This window comes from Balaenoptera borealis (assembly GCF_965194805.1).
Source record: "Balaenoptera borealis genome assembly, chromosome: 5".
NCBI classification, from domain to species: domain Eukaryota; kingdom Metazoa; phylum Chordata; class Mammalia; order Artiodactyla; family Balaenopteridae; genus Balaenoptera; species Balaenoptera borealis.
The window spans coordinates 120,028,690-120,041,510 of NC_138862.1; the positions used below are offsets into that span (position 1 = coordinate 120,028,690).

Here is a 12,821-nt window from a genome sequence, read left to right on the forward strand (position 1 = left end):
ATATTAATGTATATTGTCATTCTGTAGCCTTTCCTATTCCCTAACATTTACAGAACACAGTAAACAACCAAGCATTCTATTTATTAGAGGCTAGCGGTAGGGTGGGCGATACAAAAATGAATCACATAATCTCTCAAGGAGTTTCTAGCCTAAAAGAATTATATTGTTAGACAGTTTGAAGCATGTAATCCCAGGCAATCTGACTAAGGCACAGTGCCATCACCCTAGGAGTTAATAGGCTCCATATCTGGCTTCTCTTTTTTGTCTAACAAAGTCTTTTTCTGGCATATGTGGTGATCCTTAGTCTCTTAATCATTAAGTTACTTGACAAGATTCTTAGATCTGGAGAGACTGGGTGTAGTGCCTTATAAGAAAAATGCATTCACTTGAAATCATATTCAGGGTTACAAGGTCAGGTAGGAATTTTTACCCACCTGTAAAATGTAAGGCAGATTCCCAATCTGCCTTAAAAGTTTTTAAATTAAAAACCTTAAAATCTTCCTGTAAAATTTTTACCTACCTGTAAAAATGTAAGGCAGATTCCTAATTTGTCATAAAATGGTTCCCATCTTCCCCTAGAGTTTTGGAAAGCTGCAATTTTAGGCAGCATGGACCAACTGGATTTTCTTTCTCCTTTGAGCACAGGTTTTGTAGCTTTTGTTATTTTGTCAGAACATTCTTTGGCTTGTGTGTACTAGAGAAATTACCAAATTTTGGTGAGAACAAATATTCCTGATAAAGTTGAGATCTGTACATTTCAGAAGAAATTTGAGTATTTATGCTTGGTTCTATGTCTCTCCCCTTTTCTCTTCATTCCTCCCATTGATAAAGCTAAATATATAGAAACAAATGTTGACAGCCACACAAATACTTAGGTTAAGTACTTTTAAACTGATGGTACAGTATGAAAGAAACTTCTTGGCAAATTTCTGTTGCAGAGAATTAGAACTGACCTGAAAGGTGGCTGGATTTATATCCAACCACCTTTCAAAATCCCTTTTCCTCCTCTTGCCCACACTCCTAGCACAATGTATGGAACACAGTAGATTCTTAATAAATGCTTGTTGAATGTTGCATTCTGCATCTTCCTGAAACAACAGAACTGTCAATAGTTATTTAACAGTTAAATGTTTTAAAAACTGATTTGGAAAGTAAAATGTAAGAGACTAATGAACCAAAAGCAAATCTCATCTCTTAACTGCTTAAAATTTATTATTTCAAATAATCTTCTTTAATTGAAACTATTCTGAAGGCTGGATTTTTAAATTATACCCTTGTTCAGACCAGCCTCTGAGAACAAGAACATTTAAGGCAATTAAGATAGCATTAAATTTTTGATGAAAAGTTGGCATTTTCTGTATATTAAGATTAGATATTAGCTACTGAAGTTTCTGGGGGTAGGACTTAACTAAAGCTTCCAACATTAATGATACAAAACTGTTATGAATTTGCAATGTAATTTTCTTGGACATTTTTTTCATTGAGGTGAAAAAGGCCACGTAGCCATGCCTCAAGCCAGTTTACTCACCTAGTAGCTCCTTAATAATCCACTGGTAGTTGTGAAGCAGTTTAACATTTAAGTTTAATTTTTTTCACTAGTTTTCTGATTTATAAATACTAATTTCTTGGAAAATTTGAAAATTTCCAAAAAGTAAAAAATTCAGTATCTTGTTATCCCACTATACAGAGATAACTGCAGTTAAATGTTTGGTGCATTTTCTTCCAGTCTTTTTTATTCAATGTATAAATATTAAAAGTATTTCATAGTTGAGATCATACTGAAAAAAAAATACATAAGGACATAGAGTGAAAATTATCTCTCTATTCCCAGTGATCTCCTTAGAATCAATCACCTATTTTATTGTACTATGTTCTGGTAAATGTTTCAGTGCATAGATAAGTATTTACTGATCTATCAATTATCTATGTACCTATCTATCTACTTTCCCTATTCCTTTTCTCTGCCTCCTGGTTTTCTTCCCTTTTATTTGGTGGGGGGGCTGGGTGGAGGGTGTTGGCAGCAAGAGGGAAGGTACTTAAAATTGTTCCATACCAGTACATATAAACTTTCTTTAGTGCCAAACAGTATTTCATCATGCAGATGAGTCAATTATACCTCATAAGTTACAGGAAATTATGACCGTTTGTCTAAAAAAATAAAAAGAATCCATAGAAATAGACTCAAGATGAATCAGATATAGAATAAACAGATAAGGATTGTACAAGTTTTCATAAATGTTCGAGAACTTAAAAAGATGGCTGTAATGAAGAAACATATGGGGAATCTCAACAGAGCCACAGAAGATGCAATGAAGAACCAAACAGAAAGAACAGAACTGAAAAGTGTAACACCTGAAATGGAAAAATCACTGGAGAGGCTTAACAGAAGATTGAAATACAGGTCAAAGCTTGAAGAGAGATTCAAAGAAAATATTCAGTTCTAAGAAAAGAATAAAAGAAAGAAAATACAAACAAATCCTCAGTGATCTGTGGGACACTATCTAGAGTTCTGGCATATATTCAGTTGGATTCCTGGAAATAAGGGAAAGAATGGAACAGAGAAGAAGTTTAAAAGAAAACTGGCTGAAATGTAACCATATTTTGGGGAAAAAATCAGCTGACATATACACAAAGCTCAGAGAACCCCAAGCAGGAAAGACACAAAGAAAACCACATATTTTAGACTAACTGCAAGAAAGCCAAAGATATAAAGATATCTTAAAAACAATGACAGCTTACTCGACATCAGATAAAAACGGAAATTAGAGGGATACTATCTTTAAAATGTGCAGAAATAAAATAAAACACTGTCAATCCACAATTCTATATTTAGTAAAGATGAATCTCAAAAATGAAAGCAAAACAAATATATTTTCAGATTAATAAAAGCTGAGAGAACTTACTGCAAGCAGATCTGCACTTTAAGATATCCAAAAGGAAATTCTTTAGCCCAAGGAGAGGTGACCCTATATAAAAACTCCAATGTCTAAGAAAGAATAAAATGCACATGATCTTGTGTATATGTGGGTAAGTATAAGATCTATCTTCTTTTTTCCCTTCTCTTAATACCTATAAAAGAGAACTGACTTTATGCCAAAGTTATAACAATGTACGTGAAATTTATATCATATGTCCACGTAAAATATGTTACAACAATGACATAAAGGATTGAGAAACTGAAACATACTGTTGCAAATTTTTAAGTTTTGTACGAAGTGACATAATATTAACTCTAAGTGGACCGTGACAACATAAGAGCAACTGGTTAAAAATAACAACACACAACACAAAAAGATGCAGCTAAAAACATCAAGACAAGTGGAAACAAATACTTAAAACAAAAAAGATGCAGTTGTTACCACGTGACTTATTCAAGTTGGAACATCATTAGATCCTTTGAGAAAGACTTGAGTTTAACTGGTCATAGCTTTGGTGCCTGTTTCTTTGTTTTATATTTTAACACATTATTTCTACATTTGAAAAACATCCTGTTCAATAAAAAAAATTTTTAAAAAGAAAAAGGAAAATGTCCTGTGCAATTTCTAAGGAAAAATACAGTATGATTTTTAAAATTTATTCTCACACACATACTGACAAATAGCATGCACACAAAGGAAGATGGAAAATTGCAGAACTCCACTCCCATATGCTTTCCCCTATCCAAACTTCTCCCATGCTGCGGCACTGCGAAGTACTCTTCAGAGCTTCATCTATTTTTGTCCAGTTTTGACTGCTTAATCTAGACGTCTGGGACCTCTAGAGTCTCCCAGTTCCTGTCCTGGTCCTTCCAGTGAGTAACCAAGCCGGACTCTATGGGGCCTTCCTGGGAGAGACCTCCCCCACCCAAAGTTCTCCACCTGCCTCTTGTCTGTAGAAAAACTTTAGCCTCCTAGGTCTTCACTGAGTTCCAAAGAATAAATTTAATCAGAGAAGTGACAAAATGCAGAAAGAAAGGAAAACAGTCAAGCAAGACAAAATAATCCTATAATAGTTTAGCCATTAAACAAAGTCAAGGACCTTTAGTTCCTCCTCAAGGGCCATACATAATATTCTGAGCCATATCCTTTGAGCTGTGTTTGCAGATACTGAAGCCGCCACCAGGGGGAAGAAATTAACTGTATGCTGCCCACAAACACTCAGGCCCCAGACTGATGGGAAGCAGAAGGTTGATGATGTTGACTCCCGATTACCTCACAACCAACCAATCAGAAGAATGTCCACCAGCTGATGGCTCAGGCCACAACCTGCCTCCTTCACCCTGGCTTCAAAAACCTTTGCCTGAAAGCCATCAGGGAGTTCAGGTCTTTTAAGCACTAGCTGCCTAGACTGCTTGCTTGGCGCCCGGCAATAAACACTGCACCTTCCTTCACCACGACCCCAGCTCGGTAGATTGGCTTTACTACACTCAGGGCACGCTGACCCAACAGCGACAAGTGAATTATGTTCCTCCCCACGGACCACAAACCTGAACCTCAGTAGCCTGAAAACAATACTTGTGCCTAACAACAGTAATTAACACATGGCATTTTTCTCCCAATGCCAGAAAACATAGGCAACCCAGCTCCCCCACTCCTCTTTCCTGGCACCCCTTCCTCCCTCCCTCCAACATCAAACTGACCTCCTCCAATCCTGTGGAAAGGAAAATAAATGCCCGGGGCCCCGCGCCCCAGTGTTTCCAGCCAACATTGCATCGCCAAGGCCAATTCTCCAAGCCAAGGGTCTGAGGGACTGACAGGTGCAAATTAACAGGGCTCTTACGAAAAGTGTCTTCTTCTTTTCCTTTCTGGGCTCTTTAATCTCTGCCACGAAGCCCTGCCTCACAGGCTCTAGAAAGTGCCTTTAGGATTAGAGGGAACCGTCGACTTGCTCTTATCTTTTTCTTCACCTCACGTGTGAGCGGTGACAACTAGCTTTACCCTCTTTTCCTGTCCGCTGTGTTTTTTACCTGAAAGCCGGCTTCAGCGGCGGCCCGCGCCTCCAGTGCGCAGCGGACCCGCGGCGGCGGAGCACCCAGCGCGGGGGCAGGGCGGGGCGGGGCCACGCCCGCGTGGCCACGACCCCCGACCCCCGGCCCCCGACCCCCGGCCCCCGGCCGGCGGGGCTCTATTTGGTTTTAATTTGAAAATCCTCCTTTTCCTTCTCCCTTTCCCGGCCCCGTCCCTTTCTCTGTCCTCCCTGGATAAACTCAGACCCCTCACTCCTGGAGTCGCGAGTGCCGAGCGGACGGCGGGCCGGGAGGTGAGTAGGGCCGGGCGGGCGGAGAGCTGGGTCGCGGGAGCCGCGAGGAGAGGCCGAGGCCGGAGGCCGCCCCGCGCCACATCCTCAGGTGGTTCTCGAAGTTTCGGGGCTCCCGGGAGGGAGCGGTCTCTGGCGCTGAGTAGGGGTCGGGGTCCCTTGGATTTGAAGTCGGCGGCCGTGATCCCCAGACGGAGTCTGTGTTGGGGAGACTGTTGTGCCCGCGCAGAAGCGCGCCTCGGAGAGCGGGCTGCGCTGCCTGGCCGCGCTGCGCCCCTTTCCCGCGTCTCCTGGCGCGCCTCCCGCCGCCCGGGGCCGCCCGCCACCCGCCTCCCGCGCGTTTCTGTTCCGCAGGCCGGGTCCCGCCGGATGCGACTCAGCTGGGGTCTCTGGCTGGTGCTCCCTCCGCGTAGCTCTGGGGAACCGGGTCAGGTCGACGAGCAGGTAATAGGGTTTGTCATCACTTCTTGACGGGCCTGACGGGCGGGGGTTACAGGAAGAACCCATCTATTACTTTAGCATTCAGGCAAACTGGAGAGATGTAATTATATCGGGATGCACTTACATGTAAAATGAAACTTGTATTTCTAAACTTAGGTTTTCTCTTAATTTTATATTCTCTTCCTTTGTTTACCTTTACTGAGAACCTGCATTGAGTTTTAAATTTTATATCACATATTTAAAATTGGAGCCACCTAAACAGGTCCAGGTGAAGAAAGTATGTGTGTACTAGGTTCATTTCTCACCTACTTAAAGGGTTTTAAATCATTATTTTAAGTTGCACGTCTTTCTGATAGGAACATACAGATAATCTTCTGTTGCTCTGACATCATGTTTAATGGTAAAACACTACTATCATCTCCATCAAATTTGAAAAGGACAAGAATGTTCACCATCACACAATCAATGTGATAATATTGTGAATTGTACTGCCAAGCAAATTAGGTAGAACACATTACTCTGATTGGAAAAAGAAGATGCAAATGACCTTCTTTATGCATAATATGGTTGTATTCCTTGAATATCCAAATGAAACAACTGAAAAGCTATTTGAAAAACTAAGAAAATTTAGTAAACTGGATAACTACCTTTAATCTTAATCTACAGAAAACATTACATTTCCTGTATATAAACACCTAGAAAATAAAAAAAAAACTTTTCAGGTTATCAACAAGGAACACAAAATATACAGGACCTATTTTTAAAAGATATAAAACTATAAGGGAAAATACTCTTAGGGATATTTATAAAAATACATGATGTTTATCTACAGATATATCTATGAAAGTATGTAGCTTTTTTTCCTCCTAAAGAAATGTATAAGTTAAATATAATCTTAGAATTTTTTTGGTTTGTTTTTCTAATTCCATTGTTTAGTTCATGTGGAAAAACAAATACTTGAGAATAGCTAGGATATTTTCAAAAATGAATCTATAAATAGCATTACACAGCTATAGTGATTAAAAGACAGTGGCATAAATTAGTCAACGTATTGGAACCCTTTAGAAGGAGAAGATATTTGTCTCAGAGTTACTGCTGGTAGGATTTAAACTTAGAGTTGCTGAATGCCACTTTTATTACCACATGTGTGGAGAGTCTGCATGAAAGTGAATCCTAGAGGGAAGGGAGACAAACCGAAGGATGGAGGGAGGCAGAATCCTGATAGCATCATCTGAGTCTTGGAATCTAGCCATGCTTGGGCTTTTCAGTTATGTGTATCAGTCAGTAATAATCCTTTTTCTTGATACATTATTAGTTCTTGATTATTATTTTCATTATTATATATCATTATTAATTCTTAATAAATAACAGTTGTTCTTCAGCCTATTTTTTTAGGGTTTTTTTGAGTTTTCTAATTAAAGTATAGTTGCTGTACAATGTTGTGTTGGCTTCAGGTGTACAGCAAAGTGATATATATATATATATATATATATATGTTATTACAAAATATTGAGTATAGTTCCCTGTGCTACACTGTAGGTCCTTGTTAGTTATCTATTTTATGTGTAGTAGTGTGTATATGTTCCAGCCTATTTGAATTGAGTTGTAATTAATGACTGAAGAAGTCTGACTAGAACTTGTTTGCAGAGCAGAGGTAGAGTCACAGATGTGGAGGGCAAACTTGTGGTTGCTGGCGAGGGGGTTGGGGGGGGCTGTCGGAGGGGATGGGTTGGGAGATTGGGATTGATATATACATATACATATACATACTGCTATGTGTAAGGGTAGATGACTGGTAGGGACCTGCTGTGTAGCTCGGGGAGCTCTTCTCAGTACTCTAGAATGACCTGTGTGGGAGGGGAATGTAAAGAAGAGTGGATATATATGTATGTGTGGCCAATTCACTTCTCTGTACAGTAGAAACTAACACAACATTGTAGATGAACTATACTCCAATAAAAATTTAAAAAAAAAATAAAAAAAAAAGCCTGACTAATACAATGGCATATAAAGTCATCAATTCTAGAACTTGGAATTTCAGGTCATTCTGATCTTACCCCAGTGTCTTTCCAAACTGAATATTGGCTAAGACTGGGCCATACTAATGAATAACACTTTCTCTTTATCCAGAAGTGAGCTGTAAGAACCAGTGCAATTGTGCTGTTCCATCCACATGCATGCTTATCCCACAGTTCCCGCACAATATTTTTTTTTCCAAAGACGTGGAGAATGTTGTAGTATAATAGAGGAAATAAACAGAGCATTCTCAAGTGACCGGTTTATTCATTTTAGGAGAGAGTATGTATAATGAAATGCACTTTTGCTCAGAAATGAAAAGGGTCCTCTCTGCTATTGTCAAACTTGTTTTTATAAACTCCTATTTTATATTTTATTTTGGTACATCAGTCTTGAGTACTTTATTGTCAGGTCTTCATCGGTAAACCCCTTCCCTATGACAGTACAGTGTGTACTCAATTTTAGAGCATGGAAAATACATGTACTTGTTTTGTACCTGTAGTTTAGATATATAATTGACATCTTTGTGCTTTGGTGTTTCAAAAATGTTAAGGCTGTAATGAGGAGTCACATTTACAATCATCAGTGTATTCTCTACAATGAATATGCTCCCTTAATTAAATCATGATGCTGGAAACACACACACACACACACACAAAAAGACAATGGCATAGACCCAGGACCAGACAGGTTAATGAAAGAATAAAAGGGAAGCTGGCATTTTAAATCAGAGAGTGGCGATAAGGAGGAACATTTAATAGATCATACTTGGACAACAAGATATTTATTTGGGAAAATTAATAATAAAGCTGGAATTTTTCTTCAATCTTAACTCCCAAATATAGTCTACGTGACTTACTGATTTAAATCTAACCTAAAAGTACTAGAAGAAAACCTGGGTGAATATGTGTACACAAGGGAATTAGGAAGGTGTTTATAAGCATGATATAAAAGCTAGAGCCCATTAAGTAAATACATGTTTGTTTTTAAACCTTTGCATGTGGGAGGAAAAACAGATACAAATGGGATGAAGAAAATTGCTAATATACCTACAAACTCATAAATGATTTTCAAAATCAACAACCCAGTTTGAGAATAAAGAGTGTGAATGCACAGCAAGAAAAATGCAAATGATAAACCAAATAAAGATGCTAACCACACTATCAGAGAAATTCAAATTAAAATAGGACATTTTATCTGTTGTTCTAATTTTGAAAGTCTGATGATACTAGGTGGTATTGATGATGTGACCAAGAAAATATATCCTTACACATTCTAAGTGGAAATAGGAGTTGGTAACATGATTTTATGATAATGTGTATTAACATTTTTTCTAGTTTTGAGATATAATTGATATACAGCATCGTATAAGTTTAATGTGTGCAGCATAATGATTTGATTTACATACATCATGAAATGATGACCACAATAAATTTAGTGAACATCCATCATCTCATATAGATACAAAACTGAAGAAATAGAAAAAAAATGTTTTTTACTTGTGATAAGAACTCAAGATTTATTCTTAACAACTTTCCTATATGATGTACAGCAGTGTTAATTATGTTTGTCATGCTGTACATTATATCTCTAGTACTTATTGTTTTATAAGTGGAAGTTTGTACCTTTTTATTTCCTTCATCCAATTCCCCCTCTTCTTACTCCCCACCCTCCCAACGTGTGGTGATCACAAGTCTGATCTTTCTCTGAGTTTGTTTGCTTGTTTTTGAAGTATAATTGACCTACAAGACTTAAGTTAGTTCCTCGTACACAACATAGTGATTCGATATTTCTATACATTTCAAAATGATCACCATGATAAGTCTAGTTACTATCTATTGACATTTTTAAATGTTCACTTTTTTATTGGAATTTATCCTACAAAACATGCTTCCAAGCGGGCAAAAAAAAATCTGTGTTCCAAGTTGTTCACAGTAGGATTTTTTGTAACATTAAAAAATTGGAAACAATTTTATATCCATTGAATAGGATTTGGTCACATAATATGTGGTATATCCACACGTGAAATATTATGCAGTTAAAACTATTAGGTAGCTCTAAATGTTTTAACATAGACATGTCCAAAGTACCTTATAAATTAAAACTAAAACAAATAAAAATATCAATTTTTACTTTGCTTCAATTTGTTCTTTTGTTTCCACTCTCTACTGTATGGTATATACAGTTTTTGTATATATAGGACATATCATTTGTGTTTCAGTAATATATGTTGTAGGATACCATTTTTATAAATAACAACCATAAATACTAATATATACAAAGATAAGGCTCTATCTTTATGTATTATATATAAATTTTATTTTTATTATTTTTTATGAGTATTTGTATTCTTTTACATGTTTCTAAAATGTATGCATGTTTATAAAGAAAAAAATGTTTCTATTGTAATTGGAAAAACTAAAAGATCATGAGAGTTTTTGGTCACTATTTTGTACAAAATGATTTCTTCCTGGATATTTTAGTCATCATTCTCTATTAAGAAAGTATATTCTGGGGCTTCCCTGGTGGCGCAGTGGTTAAGAATCTGCCTGCCAATGCAGGGGACACGGGTTCGAGCCCTGTTCCAGGAGCATCCCACATGCTGCGAAGCAGCTAAGCCCGTGCGCCACGACTACTGAGCCTGCGCTCTAGAGCCCGTGCTCTGCAAGAACAGAAGCCACCGCAATGAGAAGCCTGCACACCACAATAAGAAGAGTAGACCCCGCTCGCTGCAGCCAGAGAAGGCCCACGCACGGCAACAAAGACGCAACGCAGCCAAAAATAAAAAACAAACAAATTTATTTTTAAAAAAAGTATATTCTCTTACATAAGGCTTTCCTTTTACTGCCTATACAGTAATAGCTCAGTGGGGGGTGCGGGCTGCAGGATGGTTCCACAACCCCCCACAGATAGAAAAACCCTGCATGCTCAGGTCCCTTATATAAGAGGTTATAGTACAATCGGCCCTCTCTATCTCTGGGTTTCTTATATGGAGGGCCAACTGTATACACACACACCCAACACATTTTCTGTTAAATATTTATCTTCTTCTGGCTTCTTCTTAAACATAATATTTCCCAGTTTGAACTTTTGATTCCTGCCCTCCCCAGTCCCCAACATTTTCCCACCATCTTCCTCTCTAGTTCAGCTAATGGCATCACCATCAGCTCCGGTACCCTGGCTTAAAAAGTGAGACTCATCCTCGACTCCTCTCTTTACTTAGTCCATCAGCAACTCCTGTGGGTTCTGCTTCCAAATCTTGTTAAGCATCTGATGGCATCTGACCCTCTCTCATGTCACCTCCCCAGTCTAAGCCAGCATCAGCTCCCACCTGGATTACTGCTGCTATTCCTCCTCTACTGCTTCTACTTCCGCCCCCTCAAGACAAAGTTTAAATCAGATGTGATCACTCCACTGATTAAAGCCCCCCGAAGACTCTCCAGCTGCAATTACAACAGATTCCAAACATTTTGCCATGAATTTCAGGTATGATCAGACCTCTGTCTCCACCTCTGACCTTGGTTCTCTTCTTTCCTTGTGTCCCAGTCACACCTGACCTTTTTCTCTCCTTTGAGAATCCCAAGCTCATTGCCATCTCAGGGCCTTTGCACTTACTTTCCTGTCTTTCTGGAACTCGCTTCCCACATTTTTAGTGTAATGCTTCCTTTCACAGTTCAGGTAGCTGAAAGGTCACCCGTAAGAGAGGCTTTCCTTTACCCTCCTGGAGCTCCCCATCCATGTTTTTCTTAAACCTTTTATTCTGTTTCCTTCATAACTGTTCTATCTAAATTTAATCTTAAATATTTGTTGACATGTTTTTTAATCTCACTCCACTAGAATATGCTCTCCAGCAGAGTGTCCATCTGGTTTACTGCTGTATTTTCAACACCTATAGTAGTGCCTGGTACATAATAGGTAATCAGTAAATATTTGTTGAATTAATGAAGGAATGACTGAAAAGTAACTGGGGACAAAAAAATCATAGAACTTGTTACATATGTTACTAAGTAATAATATATATGTTTGTGTAAACATAGTAAACTATTAAAACACTTTATTTTTCAGTATTAGAATTCTTCAAAAATGTCAGCAGTTGGGTCTTTTGTGAACAAATTTTATTATGCTTTATTTCAAATGTGAATTATGTGATTGTTTTCTTAGGACAGGAATACCTTGAGTTCATTTCATTTTGAAATTGATTTTATGGTTTAACATTTGGATACTATGTCTATTCATTTACAAATATGAACATTACTATCTTCCTGTATTTGGTACAGAAAGGGTTAAAGGAGATTTATATTGGTCATATCTAAAGAAATATACATAAAACACATGAGGAAAACAAAGTAAAGAAAAATAAGAATAGGAAAGTAAGCCTGACAGAAGAGTTGATAGTAATAAAAAGCTCACCTTGATAGAGGAGGCCTGAAATGTGGGCCCTGAGTGTTCTAGCAACAGATATAAGGAGAGAAACACATTCATGGGACTTGGGTTTTCTATGAGATAAAAGTCAACCAGTTCTTTCAGAAATGCTGAGTTATTCCTGATACTGAGGCCAGGAGAAAATGTCTGCAATCTCAGTGAAAGGACAGGGTGTAACATGAAATGTGACCTCAACACCTTCCTTTCAGTAATTATAGTGACCTATGTTGTTTTAGGAAGAATAAGTCAAAATAGAGTCGCTAGTAAATTAAATCACCTCTAAGTGAATTATGTTAAGTATTTCTGTTGCTTTGTTTTGAACTTACTTAGAGCCACTTTCCAAAAAGGATATGGGGGAAAAAAAATCAGATTCACATCATATATGCCATGTTCTCCATACTGCATAATAGGACAAAGAATTTTCACTATCTTGGAAGGAATTTATCTATGTAAATAAGAGCGGTATCAGGTCAGCTGAACCACCAGCCTGAGAACTCAGTGCTTAAATCACAAGCACAGTATCATTGCTCAGTTTTATTTTTTTCATCTATGTTCAGCCTAAGAATTTACCATATGTATAGATTGATGCCTAGTATGTCATACATTATGTATCATGTGTTATAGTAAATATAGTTGTGTATTTTGTAGTGATTACATGCACTGATGTTTTAGCATACCAAAAAATTCAGTTCAGTTATCAAATTATT

The 12,821-nt window shown here is 37.8% G+C and overlaps 1 protein-coding gene across 13 annotated transcripts in view; it reads left to right on the plus strand.

Moving 5' to 3' along the window:
* Window positions 1–5,077: 5,077 nt before the first annotated feature.
* LOC309629924 (phospholipid scramblase 4-like) overlaps window positions 5,078–12,821 on the plus strand; it is a 69,257-nt gene continuing 61,513 nt past the window's right edge. For 7 of the 13 annotated variants that reach the window (XM_082394522.1, XM_082394526.1, XM_082394523.1 and 4 more), the window contains exon 1: window positions 5,078–5,238. Coding sequence is in view for 1 of the 13 variants with exons in the window: in XM_082394525.1 (XP_082250651.1) it covers window positions 11,168–11,178 (11 nt within the window). In the remaining 12 variants the exon portion in view is untranslated. Of the gene's footprint in view, window positions 5,239–11,004; window positions 11,179–12,821 lie in introns of those variants that run through there. The other 6 variants (XR_014245287.1, XR_014245288.1, XR_014245289.1 and 3 more) reach the window with 1 other exon arrangement.